Here is a 22,434-nt window from a genome sequence, read left to right as displayed (position 1 = left end):
GACTGAAGCTTGAACTTGAAGTGCTGGCTTCACTCATAGTAAAGCCAGTTTACACAGTAAGAGTACTGGGAATTAGAAGATGTCCCTGCCCATGGCAATGGATTGGAACTGATGAGCTTTAAGCTCCCTTCCAACACAAACCAGGCTGGGATTCTGTGACTCCCTGTGGGAGACAGGGGGAAAGCTACAGACCAAGGGTAAAACCAGTACCCAGTATATCCAGGAGGAGAGACAGGCTATCCCCATGGAGGTATCACAGGAACGAGCAGTGCAACGGTTGGCACCCACAGGGCAGCACCACATCCCTGTGCTCACCTTCTTCTCATCCCCCTCCTGCAGGAGCTGGAGGTGGCTCCTCTTCTCGCTGTCCTTGCGCAGGGAGCTGTGCTGGTGCTGCGCCAGCCCCACCGGCGGGGACACGCTGCGGCCCTGCGGGTCCACCCACGTGTAGATGTGGTTGGTGACGTACCCCCCCGGGATGCGGCCCACCGAGTGCACAGACAGGTTCAGCTTCTTGCAGCCCTTCAGCACCTGGAAGGCAACCAAAGAGAGCAGAGAGTCAGTGCCTTTGGAGGGGGCAGTCAGCCTGGCTCAGGACTCCAGGCTGGAGGGGTTGTGCTCTTCCTTGAGGTGCAAGGATTTCAAGCTACTCTGCACCCACCGGCTGAGTGACTGAGCTACGTAAGGAAGACAACACAAGAAGGACGTGGAGCTGCTGGAGCAAGGCCAGAGGAGGCCATGAGGGAATGAGCACCTCCAGCATGGAGCCAGGCTGAGAACACTGGGGCTGTTCAGCCTGGAGAAGAGAAGCTGCGTGGAGACCTCAGAGCAGCTTCCAGTGTGTGAAGAGCACTACAAGGATGCTGGAGAGGGACTCTTCATCAGGGACTGCAGTGACAGGACAAGGGGTGATGGGTTCAAAGTGAAACAGGGAAGCTCAGGCTAGACCTAAGGAAGAAGCTGTTCCCTGTGAAGGTGCAGAGGCGCTGCCACTGCTGATTCCCCCTCAACCCAAGCTCTGCCACTGGAAGAGATCCTGATGCTTTAGGGAAATCCAGCCTCTCTTGCCATTCCATTACCAGCTGCCTTCCTCAGCACAAGCAATAAGGACAATAGCTATTAAGTACACATATCTATTTAAAGCAGCATGCACAGAGTTGATGCTGGGCCCAGATAAGGTGATCTGCAATTGCTCCTCCAGCCTCCACTGTGAGGAGCTGCCACAGGCACTATAGTAAAGTTAAATGAACAGGTAAGAGCTCTACCTGGGGACAAGTGTAAGTGCTCCAAGGCCTCTGGAACGTTAACACTCTGGATCTGCTCCCAGGCACTGATTTGGGGTTATTTTCCCACATATATATGTCCTTTTGATGAACCAATCCCACAGGGTCTCCTCTCCCCACTGAGCAGAGAAGCTGCTGAGCAAAGCTCGTGAGCAGGAAGAACAAATCCCAGCAGCTCTTTGGTGAAGAGTAACACCATCGGGCATACTGGGCTGGCTGGATCCCAGCTCTGCCCTGGCACCACTCCCTGCCAGAGCCAGTGGGAATCCAGCTTGCCAATTCCCAGTTCAGCATCTCCATCACAGACAGGAATCTGGCTGCAGGTTTGTCACATGCTCCCAAGGTCACCACGTGCCTGGAGAGCTTAAACAAGGTTTGTGAAACCAACAGCTCCATCACAGCAAGCACAGAGCACTCCAGCATCCTGAGCTGCTCACTAAGGCCAGGCCCCGTCCCCTTGGTCCCTCAAACATCACGGACTAGGAATCCCTTCTCACAGAGGTGCGCAGCACATTCAGGCTTGATGGCGTCATTCCAAGTCTCACTGGGATGATGGAGCTGTATCTGAGCCCGTTGTCCACCCTAGGGTAACATAGTGCAGGGACCCATCCGTGCTTCAAGGCACAGCCGGGATAGCTTGACCCAAAGCTCCATCATAGCAGCCTTCCAGTATCTGAAGGGGGGCTGTAAGGATGCTGGGGAGGGACTCTTCATTAGGGACTGCAGTGATAGGACAAGGGGTAATGGGTTCAAACTTAAACAGGGGAAGTTTAGATTGGATATAAGGGAGAAGTTCTTTAAGGGTGGTGAGGCACTGGAATGGGTTGCCCAGGGAAGCTGTGAATGCTCCATCCCTGGCAGTGCTCCAGGCCAGGTTGGACAGAGCCTTGGGTGCCATGGTTTAGTGTGAGGTGTCCCTGCCCATGGCGGGGGGGGGGGGGGGGCGGTTGGAACTGGATGATCTTAAGGTCCTTTCCAACCCTAACTATCCTATGACTCTATGAGCTGCCCCGCAGACAGGCCCAGGATGATCTGAGCTCCATGGCAATGAGTTGGGATCAGGGAGGCTTCTCACCCTCAAGCTACCAGTGCAAGGGTGACCCCTAGGAGATGGGGCTCAGCTTCCCCCCGAAACATCCTCCATTCATTCAAACTACAGCCATCTCCATCGAGACCTGTTTTAAGCCTGGATAATGGCATTTCCTTCCGTAAGTACCAAGACAGCAAACAGCAATGACAGTCCCACGAACAGTATCATCTCTGAATGGGGCTGCAGCTCCCCATCAAGCACAGGCACCTGATGAGGATACACAGTGATTTGTCTAACTGTACACGGCTACAGTCCTCCTCCTGCCACAGAAACACCATGGCATCCTGACACCTGTGCTCCCACCCTTTTCCCCTCCCTTTGCATTGATCCCAGGCATTCTTCCCCTGGACATGTTCATAGACTCCCTCAAAGCCAGCTGCTGACCATCACTGTCATTTAAGGAAGGAACAAAGGAAAACCTCAAGAGCTAAGGGTGGGCCCCTCCACTAGCTCTCTTTTCCCTCCACATTCACTGCCACAACATTCCCTCATGGATCTGTTCGGGACTGATGCAGGAATCCTGTTCCTCCCTTACACAGGCGATCCATCCTGGAAGGGCACTGGGGACCAAAGAGAAGCCTCTGGGGTTTCAACCCTACCAGGCACAGGAGAGGTGATGAGCGCAGGCAGGGCTCCACGCTGGACACCAGGAGGCTGATGAAGGTTGGCTCCATCCTGTCTCAGCACATTCCCATGGTTGATGGCTATTGAAGAGCTAGGGCAGGAAGGTAACGGAACCCCACCACAGGCCTTCCCTACACTTCGGAGCCCTTCAGGACACATGCATCTTTTGGATGATCACAGGTAGGGGAGGACAGTGACACCCACAAAGGACTTACTGCTGTGGGGCAGAGTGGGGCCATCCATACAGATGGCAACTGATAGAACGCCAGCCTGGTTTGTGTTGGAAGGGACCTTAAAGCTCCTCCAGTTCTAAGCTGCTGTGTTCTGCTCCAAATTCAGATAGAATTTGGCTTTCCCCATCAATAACGCATCTGAAGGCTGTTATGAAAGGTTTAATGCTGGCCCCACAGCGTGCAAGCTGAAGGGAAGAATTCAGTTGAATATGGGCATCGGTGCCAAAGCATTTAGCAGGGAAACAGCTACCAACTGCCTAGAAATGTTATTAGAAGCAGCAAGTGTCAGAGAGAAGGGCAGGTTGGTTCCATGAGGCCACCCATCCCCTCACAACACTCTATGGAATTAGCTAGCAAGAACTTTGGGAATGAAGTAGATTGCTTCAAGTAGTCAAAAAAGCAAACACACATCTCATGTACCCACCCCACCAAACCGACACGACACAGCTTGCTCCTTCCTAACACGAACCTGGCAGCAGCTACTCTTCCCAAACCCACCGGTGTGAAGCCATTCCTGACCAGCATGGCCTGCATTATTGAAGGCTTAACCCTCCCACCTTCATAATGCTCCCCTTGTTCCTGCCACTTCGAGGGTGCCAAAGGGTTGAACGCTGTGTAAAAGCGTCTTCCCGGCCTTCCAAAATACACCCAGTAGGAACACTGATGTCAGAAATCAATGGCACTTAATCCCCGCTATTCCTTTGGCAGCCTGAATTAAATGTGCCTCTGGTAGGGATGCAGCCCACTCATTTACCTTCGGAGCTAATGAAACGAGCAATCTATTCCAATTCGTGCCCTTAGTGGGTAGAGCACAGTTTGATGCAAGAAGCATTAACTCTGAGCCATCCTCCCCCTCGCTACAGACTCAAGCTGCTCTCTTCCGGCAGTAAGAGCCTTGCCAGAGCTCTTTGGCTTCTTGGGCTGCTCGGATAATGGGCATCCAAGCACTCGCTCCATTTGCAAGCCGCAAAGGTCAGCGTGGAGGTTATCAATCACCACGCACCACTCAACCCTGCACCAAGTGCCCACAGGGTGATGCTTTACAGAGTCCAAAACCAAAAGCTGCAAAGGGGAAAGAACTGCAGAGATGCCACAGGAGGGAGGCAGAGGGAGCTTTTGCAGCACGCTCCAGCACCATGGAGATGCAGAAGTTTAACTGCTCTTTCCTGCGCTGTCACAGAATCCCAGCCTGGTTTGGGTTGGAAGGGACCTTAAAGCTCCTCCAGCTCCAACCCCTGCCACGGGCAGGGATCCCTTCCACTAGAGCAGCTTGCTCCAAGCCCCTGTGTCCAACCTGCCCTTGAACACTGCCAGGGATGGGGCAGCCACAGCTTCTCTGGGCACCCTGTGCCAGCGCCTCAGCACCCTCCCAGGGAAGAGCTTCTGCCTTAGAGCTCATCTCAGTCTCCCCTCGGGCAGGTTAAAGCCATTCCCCTTGGCCTGTCCCTACAGGCCCTTGTCCAAAGCCCCTCTCCAGGTCTCTTGTAGCCCCTTTAGGCACCAGCAGACTTCTACTGGACCCAGGCAGTTCTAAGCTGGTGGGCTTCGCTACACCAAGCAAACCCAAGAGTGCCCACGGGAATGATGCCCGTGTCTGCTACAGACAGTGGGGGCTGCAGGGGCAGGACTGAGACCTTCTACAGGGAGGTGGATTGGACAACACGAGCTGAACGGTTCCTCTGCCGGCAGGAAGGATGGAGCAGAAGATGCAGGCAGCAGCACTACCTGCCCCCAAAGGGATCCTCTGCACGCAGGACACATCCAAGGCTATTACAGCTCCCACTACACACCTTGGTTAAGGCCAAGTTTGCCAAGTGCTGTACAGGTGCATAGGGAGAGCTTGTCCCCAGCCCATGATCAGTCTGTTGCAGTGAATAAGATGCTCTGGATCAAGCATATCCCCATCATCCCGCCTGACAACGAGCAGGGAACTGCTGCTGTGCAGAGGAACCAGGAGACTGGTCTGCCCTGACACCTCCAAACAGCTCATCCCTGCATGGGGAGGACAGAGACAAGTGGAACAAGACAAAGGTGACACAGAGGCAGGTGGAGAGACATCAGTAACAGGAGGGATAACGGGAAGCGAAGACACTCCAGATGGGATGCTGGGTGACAGGAACCAGAGAGGGAAGCGGTGGTGACACAGCACAGGGGATGGAGGGTGCGAGATGTCCTCCTGGTCAGGAAGACTAATGGGAATTGCAGGAGGCACAGTCCAACCTCTCCCCCTCTCCCAAGGCAAAGGTGGCAGCAGTTTGGCTTTCAAGTAGTGGCACTTATGCAAATGAATGCAAATTGATGCATAATTACGGTGATTGCACATATTTAGCCCCAAGGCATCGGGAAGCCAGTGTCCCTTTTACCAGGAAAGGTTAAATGAAATCTTAGCTCAAAGGCTGCCTCCCTCTAATTGCTGACATTCCTCATTCCCACCTCAAGACAAGAGCTCTGTAACCTCCCACCCCTCCCAAAGCTGGTCACTGCCCAGAATATCCACAAGCAAGCCCAGAACAATTTAAAACAGAGCAGGAAAGCATCCCGTTAATCCAAGCTTGGAAAGCTGTTTAGGTGCTTTCAGAGGGGTGGTAGTGCCTGAATGGAATCCCGACCAAAGCATTGCCCCTGCTTCCTCTGTCACCTTCTCTTTCCACTCCACAACAAACCATGCTGAAAAACATCATAAGGAGCACCAACAAACCAACCCATAATAAAGAACCATGGGATGGTTCGTTAGTTGGTGGAAAAACTAACTTGGAAAGAATCAGTGGGGGGAAAGGAGCAAGAAATTTGACCAAGCACCAAGGATACAGGGCTTGGAGCAAGCTGCTCTAGTGGAAGGTGTCCCTGCCCATGGCAGGGGGTTGGAAGTGGATGAGCTTTGAGTTCCCTTCCAACCCAAACCATTCCATCATCCTGTGATACCCAGGCCCTGCCAGCACATCCCACCCTCAGAGGCTCAGCTGCAGCTCCTGAACAAGGAGCCAGCAAGAGCAGCACTCCTCCAAGCTGCCCAGGTCCCTGTTTCACCTCTATTTACTGAGCGCTTGGTGGTCCACGACAGGGAGCATTCACAGAGCACCCAGTCAAAGGAAACACAGCCAGATCCTTTTAGCAGACGTGCTGTCAGCTCGGGCAAGGGGATCTGGAGCTCAATGATTCTCCAAGCAGACGTGGCATTGAGGAAGGTGTTAACAAAATCCATCGTCCTCCCCGAGGGCAGAGGAACCGAGTAAGAGATGCTTTGATTCCGCTGCATGAGAACACTTCTGTTTTCTTCTAATAGACACTGGAAGGAAAGAGGGTTTTGTCCTTTGCGTTATCTTATCAATTGCTCTGCTGAGGCAGAACTATTTATCTACAAGGAGCCCACTAAATAACATTAACACTACAAGAACTCAAGGATGCCCTAACATGAAGAAGCCAATATCAATGCCAAGAGCTATCATCCCTGCGTTATGAGCAGAGGAGAGATTAAGGACCTCATTCTCATCTTTCGCATCAGTATAATGTCATTTGATTTCATTAGGGCTGATTGTGATTTGCTGGTGTAATGAAGGGAAACAGATGACTGAATAACTTGCCCACTGAGAGAAATGAGTGGCAGAGCAGCAAATACAGCCTGCTCCCAACTCCAGTGCTAAACCTGCCTTCCCACAGATGCTCTCTGTAGGTACAAGTTCCCTCCACTATAAGCTACACATGGCATTAACTTGATCACCTCAGATTAGCTCACAGTGAGGATGCAGCATCATTTCCCAGCCCTGCTATGGGGCACCCGACATGCAGGTGAGGTCCAGCCTGCTCCACTGCGTGTCATCAGATCTGCCTCTGTAACCACGAGCATCACTTGTCCCATCTACACTGTCACTGCTGTGTGCCCTTCCCTTCAAGGAGCATTCAAACCAATTTAAAATGCAGATGTCTCCAGGTTCCAGAGTGACCTTTTTCCTTCCCCCTTTTTTTCCCTAGGAGATCTTGGTGACTTCACACTTCCCACTCTATCCCTTTGAGCTCAGCTGGCTACAGAACTGAAAATGGGAACTGTCTGCAGGACAGAAAGGCAGAGCATCATGCATGGCATTGCACAGCACCTGCATCCAAAGCCGCAGAGCCTTTTTTGTGGGGGTTTGTTTTCTAAGCAGACCCAGAGACCAAGGAGTAGATTACCACTGTATCTACTGAGGGAGATGCTGGTCACATCCTTGTTTTCCATGCTCCAGCCACCTGAGATCCCTTGGAAAGGGGACAGGTTTTTAGCCTCCGGATCAGTGATTTCTAAATATATAGACACAAGCAAGCAGGCATTTAAAGGAACAAGCCTGGTATCCTTACGGAATCCAGGGACTGATGCATTGCTTCCACTCCTCCTTTATCCCATGACTGTGTGTGATGTTCCACAATTCCAAGTACTTGGAAGGGTTAAAACCCAACCAAACCAAGCTGCATTCATTCCTACAGGCTGTTCCAATGCCTGTACAGAGCAGTGGTGATTACTGACTACAGAAAAGCAGTTGTCTCAGATGATGACAATTTATCGGGCATCACACGAAACAATGAAATGAGATTTGCCTTCTTTAAGCTGTCCGGAAAGTAAAAGCGCTCTAAATACACCTCCAAGGCTCAAGGCTGCACATCTCTTGTGTCATTTCTCACTGGTCTTTTAGCAGTACCACAAGCAGCTGGAGCTCTTTCAACAGCATATGGAATATCACCTTCCTGGAAGGGATCACCTTGTTTGCCACCATCAAAGTCCACATGAATAAAAGATAATAAAAACCCAATTTTAATCTCCTTTTCATTATTTTTCAATGCCAACTTCGAGCAGGAGAGGGCAAGGCTAGTTTGGAAGGGGTGAAACCCTCTGAGCAAGGACCTTAAAGCTCATCCAGTCCCAACCCCTGCCACAGGCAGGGGCACCTTCCTCTAGAGCAGCTTGCTCCAAGCCCCATCCAACTTCATCGCAAGCTTCCCCCCATGCACAAACCCTGCAGCTTCTCTCCAAAGCCACTCTGAAGAGCCCCACAGGGTGGGCTCAACCCCCCTCATGTCCTTCAGAATCAACCCACTTCACCAAGCTACCACAGATGAACAGCAAGATGAAAAGAACCATGCTCAATGCCCAGTGCACACAAATGAGTCTACTTGAGGGGATTTTGATCAAGCTCATCCAGATCTGCCCTGCTGGAGCACAGAAAGACACAGCAGGGCAAATGATGGAGTCAGTGCAGCTCTTTTGAGGCTGGTGCTGCTCATGAAGCCAAATCCTCAAGCAGGAATGATCCATCCATCATGATACTTTAACACTTTCTCTTCTCCCCTTCCGCCCTAAATGATGTAAAGGACATAAAACCCTATTGCAAAGCAACAAAAGTCGGGGGAAAGGGAGTGTGAGCTTAATGCGAACCCCACAGCAGAGGACAAATACCTCCCTGGGTAGTGTTCTGATGGTCTAAACACACAAACACCTTGATTTAGCTACTTTTACAGCTTATCAAGTCAAACTTTCAGCAGAACTGCTGCAGTATCAACCCTGTGCTACGTAGAAAGGCTGCCAAAAGCCAAGCAAGCTCTAAAATATATGACAGCCAATACAAACTTCTCCACTTACCCCATAATTCAAATTAGAGTGATCTATTACTGAAGTGCACTCTCGAATGCTGGAATGATAGAGCTATAATTGTAATGGAGTCATTTCATTTTGATTTGGATGAAACAGCGAGCACGAAGCAGGCAAGGCATAAAACTGCACTGCTCACATAAAGGTTAAGAAGCTGGTCATTAAGTGAATGGGTTTGGAGTGCTTAGGTAATCTTCTTATTTAAGGCAGAATTCCACTTTTTAACTTATTTACACTAAAGCATCCACAAGCCCCACTGCAGAGGTGACAAAGCACACATCAGCTGTTGGCTGGGACGGGATGCAGCTCCCGACCTGCATCTTTGTACAGTGTTGTGGCCGTTGCCGTCTCGTGCCAGGATTCCACCTTTGGTACATCACAGCTCCGAGCAATGCCTGAAGAGACAGAAATTGCTCCTGCTCCACAGTTAGTGCCTCTCTCCTCCTTGAGGGCAGTACTGGGGTACTGCTGCATGGCCAGGCATGAGAAGGCAGGAAGTGAGCTACCACGACTTGTACAATGAACGCAATACCTAGTGTGAATGCTCTTAGATCACACAAACAAGCCAAGACGATGCATTCATTCATGCTCCATCTGCAGAGCTGCCTCATGCCTGCAGCTGAGCACCCTGACAGGCACAAAGTTGATCTCCAGTTCAGCAAGTTTGTGGTGCTCACAACAGTGCGACGCAGCCAGGAGCAGCCTAAGCCAAAGCCTTCCCCATCTACTGCAGTTGCCCTGAAGAGCAAGCTCTGACAACTCCTCCACAACAGCACGTTCTGCATATTATGAATAACAATGCTGCCCTGGACAGACAGCTTCTTGCTGCAGGACAGGCAAGATGGAAGTGCAGCACAGGAACATGCTCCTGCTCAGACAGATGGAGAGCCAGAGCATCCTCCACACACAGAAATGGGAGCTGCGCCTTAATCAGACAGCTTCTGACCGAGGGAGAATTCACATCTCCCCATCTAAAGCAAGCAGACAGCACTTAGGAGCTATGCAGCCACGGTTTTATATTAAGAAAGCCTCTGCTCACCTTTTTTTTCCCCCCTCATTTGAACCAAAATACAGAGTACATGGAAATTCCAGGGCCAAACCCAGCTGCTTTCATCCTGTTTCTCTCTCCATCGATCCACTACAGAGCAGACCAACAGAACTCAGTGAGGGTGTCAGGACATGGTGGAGCTTGTCCCGCTCGAGGAGACCAGACCACAGCCAGAGGCCTTTGTGGAGCTGTTAACACACAGAGCCTGAGCTCCCAGGTTCGAAGGGGACGCAGAGAACCTGGGGTCAAGCTGCCCTGCGCATCACCACCTCTCCTCCCTGCAGATCTGACACCCTGCAGGATGTCCAGATCATTAGGCCGAGGTATTTGGTTCTCAACCCCAGGGAAATCTTTCAAAGACTGCCCTTTAGCATCACTGAATGCAATCCACTCCTCAGTGCAGCACACAAGGACGCCAGCTTTATTCTAAACCCTAGGGAGGAATTATCAGAACTGCCCTGTAAATCACTGCGACTCTTCCCAAGGAAAGTGTTTCTCCCACCACTACATGGGTCATAAACCCTTCCCGTAGGTAACAAGAGTGCAGGAGCTCTCCAAGATGCCAGCATAACTGGGTGAGTGACAGAGCTGTCATTTAAACAAGTTCTGCTCACAAGCAGACCATTTCCAAGCTTCTCTTTCCTTCTTTCCTGCAATGTCACAGAGCAAAACCTTGGCAACCCACATCCTAAAGGAATGATTTCTGTGCAGGAAGCCCTTAGTTTCACTCAGTATTAATAGCGTCTAAAAGACATCATGTATATTGTAATAGAGAACAAACAAAGTTATGTGAATTACCCAGCAGACTGGGATGAATTAGAGATGAAGTCATTTAACAGACGAGAGCACTCCTGACACCTCATTTTTACCCATCCCAACACCACAGCCAAAATACAGCAGTTTGGGGTGTTTTTTTTTTTTTTGCAATCTTCAGGACACAAAATTGCAGACAAACTTCCAAAAGCTCTCACACTGCTCTTGTGTTAGCATTAGGAAGGAAAAACCAAAGGAATTCCTACAAATCGGGCCAGGTTGGACCAGGGGCTTGGAGCAAACTGCTCTAGTGGAAGGTGTACCTGCCCATGGCAGGGGGTTGGAACTGGAGGAGCTTTAAGGTCCTTTCCAACCCAAACCACGCTGGGATTCTATGAAATCCTTTCTCTGGTCCCAGGATTAGCAGCGACTCGCTTCCAGCCTGGAAGACATGCCCTTGCCTGTGGTGCAGGTTTAAAGCCAGGGCAGGGACCACACAGGCTGGCTATGAAGATGCTGATCAAAGCCGTGCAAGATGAATGCGCTGTCAGAGGAATGCACCACACGAAGCAGGCTGCAAACAGCAGTGCTTTAGCTTATTAGGGGAAAATTAAAGCACGAACAGCTGGAAAACTCTGCTCAGCCCAGACCCTGGCCCACCATGCTCTGCCTTACAAACTGCTGCCCTACAAGTTGATTCTTCAGCTTAACAGGTTTGTGCCTGGTGCCGCTGTGCCATGCGAATGCCCTGAGCTGAGCGCACCAGGCACAAGATGACCTCTGGGAATGGGAGAATGGGATGGGTCACTCGGACATGAACTTTGGCTCAAAACACTGAGTTCCAGGGGAAAATCCCACAGTTAACAGCGCTCCCACACCTAGCCTCACAGGAAAGCTTTCATCCATAGCACCCTGATGCAATGTAAGCAACAGGGACACAGGGAAACGCTGCGCAGTGGGAAGAGCACCTCGGTTGTGTAACTGTTCTCTCTCTCCCCGATAGAATTGGAAGGGGATCCTAGGATCTGCTCCTGCTTCGGGCACTATGCGGTCCTGGGGAGATTGCTCCGCACCTCCTTGCCTCAGTTTGCCCACCTTTTGGAGCAGAAAACACGGTCTAGCAGCCCGAGCACCCGCCTTAGGACCTGGATCACGCTGGTTGCCAACTTCCATAAGCCTCCCGGACTGAACGGAAAACGCAAGCAGCACCGCTGCGTTCCAGAGATGCTGTGACAGAGGAGAACCTCTTGGCTCGGAGAGGACGAGCTGCAGACGGTGCCCGGCCGGCCCCGGCAGCGCGTTACCGCCCGCACACACCGGTACCTCCACCGGCTGGGCTCGCTGCGCTGCTGCTGCCCCGTTCCCCGGCGGGACGGGCCCGATCCCTCCGGCACGATGCGAACCGGGTACCCCAAGTTCCACCGCCGCGTCCCGGAGAGCAGAGCCGGGATGGGACGGGGCGGGAGAGCGGGCACCGAGGCCGGATGGGGCGAAGCTGGACGGGGCGCCCGGCAGGGAGCAGAGCGGGACGGGGCTCACCGCGGGGGTGAAGCGGACACGGCCGCCAGAGCCCATCCCGGAGCCGGCTTACCTTGACCGCCTCGGCGTGGGTCACCCTGTCCAGGGACCTGCCGTTGACACCCAGGATCTGGTCACCGACGCGCAGCCCCTCCCGCTCGGCCAAGGAGCCCGGTTCCACCAGGGACACGTAGATCCCGACGCCGTGCTCGGCTCCACCGCGGATGCTGAAGCCCAGACCCTCGTGGGCTTTGCTCCGCCGCAGGGTGACCTGGCGCAACTCGCCGGGGACCACCGGCGGCGACGGGACGAGGGGCGGCAGGTAGGGCCCCTCGGCCGTGTACTGGTCGAAGAGGAGCTGGTCGGAGCGCGGCAGGACGAGCCGGAGCAGCGGCAGGAGCTGCCGGCGGCGGGGCCCGTCGAGGAGGGCTCGGAGGGAGCGCACCAGGTCGCAGACGTTGCGGCGGCCGTGGTAGGCATTGAGGCAGAGGATGAAGCGCTCCCGCTCCGCTTCGCTCAGCAGCGCCGTCAGCGCCTGGTGCAGCCGCCGCACGTTGGTCGAGAGCGGGCGAGGCGCCGGCCCCGCCGCCGAGCCCAGGGAGCCCGAGGAGGAGGAGGAAGAGTGCACGGAGACACCGTCCAGCTCCATGGCGGCGGGACCCGAGCGGGACCCGAGCAGACTCGAACGGGATCAGCCCCGAACCGAGAGGACCCGAGCGGGACCCGAGCAGGATCGGCCCAGAACCGAGAGGACCCGAGCGGGACCCGAGCGGCGCCGAACGCGCTCCTCCACCTGCCCGCGCGCTGTCCCGCACCTCGCGGCGGCTCCCCAGGAAGTGACGTCCCCGCCGTTGCCAGGAGACGGGTTATACAGAGCGGCCCCGGGACCGCACCCCCCCCAGGCCCCGCCCCTCATTAGCGCTCCCGCTCATTAACGCGGCCCCGCCCCTCATTAGCGCTCCCGCTTATTAACGCGGCTCCGCCCCTCATTAGCGCTCCCCGTTATTAACGCGGCTCCCCCCGGGCTGAGCCCTGCGCGCAGCTCATGGCCCCGGTGAGCCCCTTATGGTCAAGGACAGCTTCAGCGCAGGCTTCGTTTGAACCCCGAATCAACAGGTAAGCGCGATACCGACTGTGAGGAAGCAGTTCACGATGTCGGCCTTGGAGTCCAACCCCAACTCCCTGCCAATTCACCCCCTTCACTCAGCAAACGCAGCCCGGAGAAGCCCTTCCTGTGCGGGATCCGGCGGAGCTAGAGCCAGTGATCAAACCCAGCAGGGACCAGTGGGGTTCAGGGGACCACATTCCTGCCTGGGACCTGCCGTATGCCGGGCCCCCCTCCATCCTGCTTCCACACCCCTAACCTAGAATCACAGAACAGTTTGGGTTGGAAAGGACCTTAAGATCATCCAGTTCCAGCCCCCCTGCCGTGGGCAGGGACACCTCACACTAAACCATGGCACCCAAGGCTTTATCCAACCTGGTCTTGAACACTGCCAGGCATGGAGCATTCACAGCTTCCCTGGGCAACCCATTCCAGTGCCTCATCACCCTCACAGTAAAGAACTTCCTCCTTATATCCAATCTAAACTTCCCCTGTTTAAGTTTTCACCCATCACCCCTTGTCGGGTCACTACAGTCCCTACTGGAGAGTCCCTCCCCAGCATCCCTATAGGCCCCCTTCAGATATTGGAAGGCTGCTATGAGGTCTCCACACAGCCTTCTCTTCTCCAGGCTGAACAGCCCCAACTTTCTCAGCTTATCTTCATACAGGAGGTGCTCCAGTCCCCTGATCATCCTCGTGGCCTCCTCTGGACTTGTTCCAACAGCTCCATGTCCTTTTTATGTTGAGGACACCACAACTGCACCCAATACTCCAGGTGAGGTCTCACGAGAGCAGAGTAGAGGGGCAGGATCACCTCCTTAAACCTGTGACATTCCACCCAAAAGGGAAAGATCGGGATTAGAAATCAGCACAGGAACCCAGGGGCTGCTGTTCTCATTGCTGGATGAATTATTTCCTACCACACGAGGTTTTAGTTTCTTTTACATCTCTGGAGCAAAGACCATTTTCCATCGCAGTCATTTGAAACCCTTCTGTCGTTGCTGAAGTGCCTTCCATCAGCTACAGCACAGGAGGATTAAACCCAATTTATCAGGTAAATCTTGATAGCAATAGAATTCATTCTGTTCGTGGATATGATGGAAGAGCTGGAACAGCTGCATTACAAGTAGCTTTATGTACTAAAGCTTTCAATGCCTTGTCTAAGAAGAAGCTAAACAAAGCAGATTGCTAATTGAAATGCAGGTTCTAAGTGGGGGTGATAAATAAGCAGATGGAACCGTCAACATTGCTGCGGAAAAAGGGACAATATAGGAGAGAAAAGTGAGTAAAAACAAAAACACGCCTACATCAGCCAAACAAAATAAGGGCAAGCAAGGCACTGCCTGGCTTTGAATTGCACTCAAACACAATCTTTATGTTTAGCATCCTGCTCAAAGACTCCTCCAAAGCACTACTGCTCCCACAAGCGCCGTATGTGAGCAGCTCCAAACCCTTTTTATCCTACGAGAAGGCACCAAGTGTGTTAACAGCACCAATTGCTGCCCCTGCTCCACACCAGCTCCAGGCTGGAGCAACACATCCAGTTCTCCCTGCTCCAGCAGAGCACAGCATGGCTCAAACCACAGCCACAGCAGGTATTCAATGACCAGAGCTGCCCACTGCTGCCTCTGGGTCCCTGGTATTTCAACCAGGAATCATCACAAAGCCAGTTTCCCAAGCCTAAGACAAGTTGAATCCAATGCTACCCAGCAGAACCACACACAACACTGACATGGGGAACCTGGCCTTGAACACTGCCAGGGATGGGGCAGCCACAGCTTCTCTGGGCACCCTGTGCCAGCGCCTCAGTACCCTCACAGGGAAAAGTTTCTGCCTAAGAGCTCATCTCAGTCTCCCCTCTGGCAGCCTTAAGGCCAGCAAGAGCCAAAAAGGTGTTTTTCCTTCTTTCTCCTAAATCATTTTTACAGCACGAGGTAATCCACTGCATTCTAAGCACCACATGAATAAATTGCTCAACCTTTCTGCTTTAATCCATTGTAATCACGTTCCAGAGTGTTCTTTGAAAAGTGAGCTCCATGTTTCCAGAGCAGCTGTGCTCCTAATTAAAAGGCACTGTACCAAGAAGACAACAAAATGTGATTCTGGTTGGAAACGTCTTGCTGCAGAGCTGCAGGACTGAGCTGAACTGTGAGGAAGAGGAAGCAGCTTGTGCTGCCAGGTTCCTTAAGAGAGCATTAGGAGACGGCTGGCACACAGGGCTGCCTCTGGGCTAAATCCTTATTTAGCAGACTGGCTCCCTATCCTCTGCCTCTGGCTGGCTGGTCTGGTTTGAATCCCAGCCTGGTTTGTGTTGGAAGGGACCTTAAAGCTCCTCCAGCTCCAACCCCTGCCACCAACACCTTCCACTAGAGCAGCTTGCTCCAAGCCCCTGTGTCCAACCTGGCCTTGAACACTGCCAGGGATGGGGCAGCCACAGCTTCTCTGGGCACCCTGTGCCAGTGCCTCAGCACCCTCACAGGGAAGAGCTTCTGCCTAAGAGCTCATCTCAGTCTCCCCTCTGGCAGGTTAAAGCCATTCCCCTTGGCCTGTCCCTCCAGGCCCTGATGAAGAGTCCCTCTCCATCATCCTTGTAGCCCCTGTCAGACACTGGAAGCTGCTCTGAGGTCTCCATGCAGCTTCTCTTCTCCAGGCTGACCAGCCCCAGTGCTCTCAGCCTGGCTCCAGACACGTTTCCCTCGGCATCGGCAAGAATCGGCTGAGTGGTCTGCAGAAATAGCCAATGCAAGGAAAAAGGCATCCTGAGGGCTTTCTAACAGAGGCCCTGGGTATGGTGACTTCCAGCACCACCTCACCATTGTCTTGCCTTAAAGCTGAGTCCTGCAGAATGCAACGCGAGCTCCCTGCTGCTCTGGAAGCTGCACGCTCCATCTTTTCAGCCCCAGGTGGAACAGGCAGAAGGGGGACTTAAAGAACAGCCCAAGGAGCAGTGAGAAATCACTATTTTAAAGGTGATTCTCTAAACCCTGAGTTATGAGCACAAATGTAATCCACTCCCAATAGAAATGTTCCAATTTATGGGTGCTGCCATGCTTAATCAAACCAAGTTCAGCCAACAGCCAGAAGAGATACTTAAGACCATGGTTCCAGCAGGGAGCCGAGGGAGGGAATTCAGTCACCTCTTAAATCCTCCTGTATCTGGGTATCTACAAATCTTCATGCTCATATTGCTCAGTGCCACACCGAGACCATTACTGAGCAAAGGCAGCCTGAAACAGGTTCAACTGGGTGAGAACTGGTTGGTTTCTATTGTGCAAGAGATTATCAAAGCTGAGAATTTTCACTCCAAACTGGAGTTTCCATAGGGTGAACATCACAGGATGTTACCAGTCCTTTAGATACTGCCTGGATTAAAAAGTTAATGGAATCGGAGAGCAAGAGTTTCACCTGTTGTAACAGAAACACTTCTAGTGCCATTGGAATGCTTTGACACGTCTTAAACCCCAAAGCCAAAGCAATTCAGATTAAAACAAACCCACACTTTAGGAAAGCATTTGCTTTAGATAGAGCTCTGTTTTCTGGTGAGAAAAACCCAACATCAACAAGTTTCCCTCAGGTTTGCCTGCAGTGATTTCTCCACCGTGCCAACAGCACAGCGTAACCCTGCAGCAGTGCCAGGGGGTGTGAACGCTGCAGTCCTCCTCCCCTCTCCAGCCCTTCCTGAATGCCTGAACAAGCCACTTGTGTCACTGGCTCTTTTTTTATGCCCAGCACAAATCATCTGTAAGGCACGAAGTGGCCCTGGATGTTAGAGCCAGGCAGAGCAAAGCCTTGCTGAGGATCAGCCTCTGCCACTGCCTGGGCTCCAACTTGGGCACCTTGGTGGTTCAGCTCTGTGTATACAGGACACAGAGCCTGCTCACGAGGGTCCTGAGGTGCAAGAGGTGAAGTCTCCAGAGCAATGGCACAGGCAACACACGCAGAAGGAGCCAGCCTTAGGGGTGCAAGTAACTCACTCCACAAGACTGGACTTACTTATATCAACTCAAGCAAATCTAACCCTCTCCCAGTGATGAGCTGGGCAGCAAAAGAGGATGTGATGTTGTAGGGTGCTTTGATAGAGGGGAGACCCAGACTCTATCCTTAGCATTGCCTTTACACATGCCCCAGGGTCTACCTTGCACATGGTGGGTGCCTTCACTCCTGTATTCTCCTTCTCATGGGTACATTATTTCCCCTTGCAGTCAAGGGCTTTCACTTACCCCTCAGACAAGGACTGCCTCATACTGGGTGTCTGCACCTCAGAGCCTTGACCTCCCTTGGAGCTACAGGTGAGGCACCTAAGCCAGTGCAGCATATCACACACACCTACATCAATCCCTGTGGCTCAAGAGCACCTAAATGAACCTGGGGGAAGTAGCCCCTTTCTGAAGTGCTCTCTATATACGTGACAGCTTCCAAAGAGGCCTGAGCAATGCAGAGCTCATTTGCACAGGTTCAGCCTCCCAGCAGGCGAGAAGTTCCATGGCTTCACTCACACTGAGGATTGACAAACTCACACAGAGCTAATCTAATTTGAAGCTATGTAATTTGAAGACCTTTATCTCATTCAAGTCAGTATAGGTAAATCTACTGTTGTGGAAGCCTGGGCAGGATTTATGGGCTGTTCTCTCCCCATTATTTTCTGCAGCAGTGGAATTCCAGCTGCCTGAACACAGTGGCACACGCTGTTCCTGCAGGTTTGTATCACAGCGCAGCTCAGCAAGCAGGATAACTCAACTTCAAGGTCTGATGTGCAGGAATAAACCCACCAGGAGAGAAAGGAGGGTCACTCCTTAGCGCTTCTCACTGAGCCTATCTCCTTCTGTGTGTACCATTGTAATGGAGACTGTCCCTTGTCCTGTGGTGAGTGCAACACAAACAACTCAGCTCACTCCTGCTGTGACAACCTCCAATGCCACCAGAATACCGGGCAGTCCTTTCTTCCTCAGGCATATTCACCACACCAGAGGTTTTGCACTGCTGAGTTTTGTTCCTTACTCAACCATTGCCACAGTTACAGGGTTGAGATCCCAGCCTGGTTTGTGTTGGAAGGGACCTTAAAGCTCCTCCAGCTCCAACCCCTGCCACAGGCAGGGACACCTTCCACTAGAGCAGCTTGCTCCAAGCCCCTGTGTCCAACCTGGCCTTGAACACTGCCAGGGATGGGGCAGCCACAGCTTCTCTGGGCACCCTGTGCCAGCGCCTCAGCACCCTCCCAGGGAAGAGCTTCTGCCTAAGAGCTCATCTCAGTCTCCCCTCTGGCAGGTTAAAGCCATTCCCCTTGGCCTGTCCCTACACCCCTTGTCCCAAGCCCCTCTCCAGCTTTCCTGCAGCCCCTTCAGGCACTGGAGCTGCTCTCAGGTCTCCCCTTCAGGAGCCTTCTCTTCTCCAGGCTGCCCCAGCCCAGCTCTCTCAGCCTGGCTCCAGAGCAGAGCTGCTCCAGCCCTCGCAGCATCTCCATGGCCTCCTCTGGCCTCGCTCCAACAGCTCCACGTCCCTCTTGTGCTGCTGCCTCAGAGCTGGATCAGGGCTGCAGGGGGGGTCCCCCCAGAGCACAGCAGAGGGGCAGGATCCCCTCCCTGAGCTGCTGCTCATGCTCTGGGGGTGCAGCCCAGCACACGGGGGGGGGGTCTGGGGTCAAGCGCACACTGAAGCTGGGTCATGGGGAGCTCCTGACTGACCAATAGTCCCAAGTCCTTCTCATTGGTGCTCCATCCAATCTGCACCCAGCCTGTATGAGATCTATGACATATATGAGGGCCTGTATGCCCTCACCAGCTTCTGCTGAGGGAGACTGGAGGTGAGTGAACCTTCCCACAAGCATCTCTCCTGGTAGGGGTGATTTACGTCATGTTTAAAGTACACCTAAAGTAGTAATAGGGCTGCAGGGTCATGCTCCTCATTGAAAGATCAACACTCATATTCTCCAGCCATCTCTGCCAGGCTGGAGAGGGATTGTCTGTGAGTATAACACTGCAAGAAGACAAAAGCAAAGGTTAATGATGTACTAATCACTATTGATTTGTAGTATATAATGCAATAAATACCCACTGCCATTGACTAAACACAGCCAAGCAAAGGCATCTAATCAATCACATCAGCCGTTTGATTTGCCTGTTCAGAATTGATTTCATAGCATCAGGGCGGTGCTGAGAGAGGCCAGAGGAGCCCAGGGAGCAGGGCTGGCTGCCAGCCACTGCCTCAGCTCCCGCCCGGCAGCCACATCGCTGCTGATGGGGCTCTTCCTTCACTGGGAAGGAGTGAGCAATCAGGAGCATGGAGGGATGGGAAGAGAAGCCAGGACAAGCTTGAATCCTGGATCCCTCCTCTGCTGGCTTTCACTTGTTCACCTCCAGCCCCAAACCCCCTTTTCTTGTAGAAATGAAGCATTTGGGAGAACAAATATAGGTTTTAGCAAAGAAAAAGCTGCTCAGAATGCGGAAAGTTCTTCTGAAGTGAAAAATGCTCAATAGAAAACAGATGGGGAAAAAAACTGTCTCAGAGTTGTCATCACATTTCTGAAGCTCCCCAGCAGAGAAGAAACCACACTTAGATTCCTCCTAAGGAGACAAATAGGAGAAACCCTCTACAGGCAGGTGCAGGCACTGCCTGGTCTGCCCTGGAGAGGTGATGGACAGCAGCACGGTGTCATGCTGATGTCTGTGGAATGCCAAAGCACTGGAGAGCATGCTACAGGCTGGGTGAAGTGATACAGAGCAACCTGCGGAGGAGGGCCTGAGGGTTCTGGTCAATGAGAAATGGAACATGACCCTGCATGTGTGCACCTGAGCCCAGAACCCCTCCATGTGCTGGGCTGCATCAAAAGGAGTGTGACCAGCAGGTCGAAGGAGGGGATCCTGCCCCTCTGCGCTGGTGAGACCTCACTTGGAGCATTGTGTGCAGTTCTGGTGTCCTCAGCATAAGAAGGACATGGAGCTGTTGGAACAAGCCCAGAGGAGGCCACGAGGATGATCAGGGTCTGGAGAACCTCCTGTTTGGAGACAGGCTGAGAACACTGGGGCTGTTCAGCCTGGAGAAGAGAAGCTGCGTGGAGACCTCAGAGCAGCTTCCAGTGTCTGAAAGGGGCTACAAGGATGCAGAAAGGGACTCTTCATCTGTGGCTGTGGCGACAGGACAAGGGCTGATGGGTTCAAACTGAATCAGGGGAAGTTCAGGTTAGAGATAAGGCAGAAGCTCTTCCCTGTGAGGGTGCTGAGGCGCTGGCACAGGGTGCCCAGAGGAGCTGTGGCTGCCCCATCCCTGGCAGTGTTCAAGGCCAGGTTGGACACAGGGGCTTGGAGCAAGCTGCTCTAGTGGAAGGTGTCCCTGCCCGTGGCAGGGGTTGGAGCTGGAGGAGCTTTAAGGTCCCTTCCAACCCAAACCAGGCTGGGATTCTATGTTTTGTGACTGCACCAGCCAGGTCAGTGCCTCGGCTGCCAGCAGAGATGAGACTAATTATGCCTGTGATCTCAACTCACACACGCTAATGCACATGGATAGATCTCTAATGCTCTCAATTCATGCTCATTAGCAGAGACAGCAGACACAAGCGTGTTATGTCATTGTTTAAAGCCTGTCACATTTCCCCAGTGACTCTGATTACAATTTTAAAGGTATTTATTCTCCTCTAGAGCAGGATTATCTTGCCGTGGAAGCCGTGAACCCAGCAGGTTTGTTCCAAGCAAAGCTGCCACCCATGAAGCAGTTAACTGATTCCCTGTATCCTAAGGAAAGCAGAGCTCCCCTGGCACAAGGGGGAGATCCCTGCAGGCAAATCTTTGAGAACAGGGACTGTGATAGCAGCACCTAAAAGTGGCCATGGTCCTTGCATCACTGATGCATGAGCTGCCTGAGGAGCTGCCTGCAGAGGCACATGTGGACGGAGGGCTTGCAGGAGTCGCTGCTGCACGTGGAACAATTCAGTGACTTGCTCCGAGAGAAGAAGGAAATGCTGCCATGTGGGAAGGAGAGAAAAGGAGGCTCAGGCTTGCTCCAAATACTGCCTCTTCTCTCCCTCTGCCATCAAGAGTCAAACACTGAAGGTGGAAGCTGGCTTCAGTCCATGGCGCAGTTAGCGACCATTCCTGCATCACCAGCCTGACCCTGAGATAAAGGTGCCCATCCCATCTGGTTTCTGCCCCTACATACTATTAATGAGATGCCCACCTAAATAAATCTGGTACGTGCTAAATCAAAGCTAAGTGAGGACAGGATCCTGCCACATTCAGTGGCAGAGCCAGCAACAGGTCTCAGCCCAACATCCCAGTCCCTCACCTGGACTGTCCTATGCCCTACCCTGGGCTGGGCAGGAGATCTCTGCTCCTGGCAGCTACAGAGCACCTTTGAAAGGAGCCTCAGGGTAAGGTCACCACCACACTGCTCTGAAGACAGAGGGAAATGATTCCATCTCTCCAAGCACTGCTGCAGCAGGAGGCAGCAGTTAGATTACATGAGATAATTTAGTGGCTGACATTAAAAAAATCTCATTTAGCCTGGAATAAGAATATCTCCATTCAGCCTAAGCTGTATTGAGACAGCTGAATACACAGGAAGTCCTGAATAGCTGCTCACCTGGGCAGTTGAATGAAGATTGCCTCCTCCATGCCAGCCCCTTCCAGTCATCACATCCTTGCTGGATATCAGGAATGACAGCAGGGACGACTGCAGCAAATGGATTCTTATGTGGTCTAAATCTTCCTCTGCGGTACAACATTTAATTTCCCAGCTTTCATTTATGAATTGCTTTTTACCTTCTTCCCCCTGTGGGCCGCCAGCCTCCAGCTAATAGAAAATGGAGATGAATTTTGCTGCCTCTCAAGCAGCTGTTGCTATATTTTGACTTGATGATGTGCTGTAAAAGCAGAGCCTCAGCTAAAGCAATTGAGTTAATAGTAGCCTGAATAAGACAAACAACAGGGAGAAGGGCTGTAATGGGATGCAGCAAGGGGGGACGTTGTAAGCACTACTTTAGCTGACAAATCCTGCATTTATACACTATGCTTTCCAGCACAGCCCATCACAGACAGAGGAAAACAAGTTTTACACGGCATAAGCAGCAGGGAAGCAATCAGATCCTCGTTTCCAGTGCAAGACTTAATGCAACGGTGCCATTTCTGTAACCTTTGGGACTTCCATAATAAAGGAAACACAAACAATGGAAGAT

At 52.5% G+C, this 22,434-nt stretch overlaps 1 protein-coding gene and 1 long non-coding RNA gene across 2 annotated transcripts in view; one reads left to right on the top strand and one right to left on the bottom strand.

Moving 5' to 3' along the window:
* WHRN (whirlin) overlaps nucleotides 1-12,824 on the bottom strand; it is a 38,226-nt gene extending 25,402 nt beyond the window's left edge. The window contains 2 exon segments of the mRNA XM_061476633.1: nucleotides 316-531; nucleotides 12,240-12,824. Coding sequence (XP_061332617.1) covers nucleotides 316-531; nucleotides 12,240-12,815 — 792 coding nt within the window. The 5' untranslated portion in view covers nucleotides 12,816-12,824.
* Nucleotides 12,825-14,193: 1,369 nt separating this feature from the next.
* On the top strand, nucleotides 14,194-22,434 carry LOC133281260 (uncharacterized). The gene is made up of 2 exons (XR_009747439.1): nucleotides 14,194-14,325; nucleotides 22,279-22,434. It is a non-coding gene; the product is annotated as an uncharacterized LOC133281260 (long non-coding RNA).

This window comes from Pezoporus flaviventris, unplaced genomic scaffold (assembly GCF_033815535.1).
Source record: "Pezoporus flaviventris isolate CSIRO_AGI_PZ_B2104156 unplaced genomic scaffold, CSIRO_AGI_Pfla_v1 ptg000097l, whole genome shotgun sequence".
Lineage (NCBI taxonomy): Eukaryota > Metazoa > Chordata > Aves > Psittaciformes > Psittacidae > Pezoporus > Pezoporus flaviventris.
The sequence above is the reverse complement of the archived record's forward strand: the minus strand, read 5'-3'. Positions and strand labels throughout refer to the sequence as shown.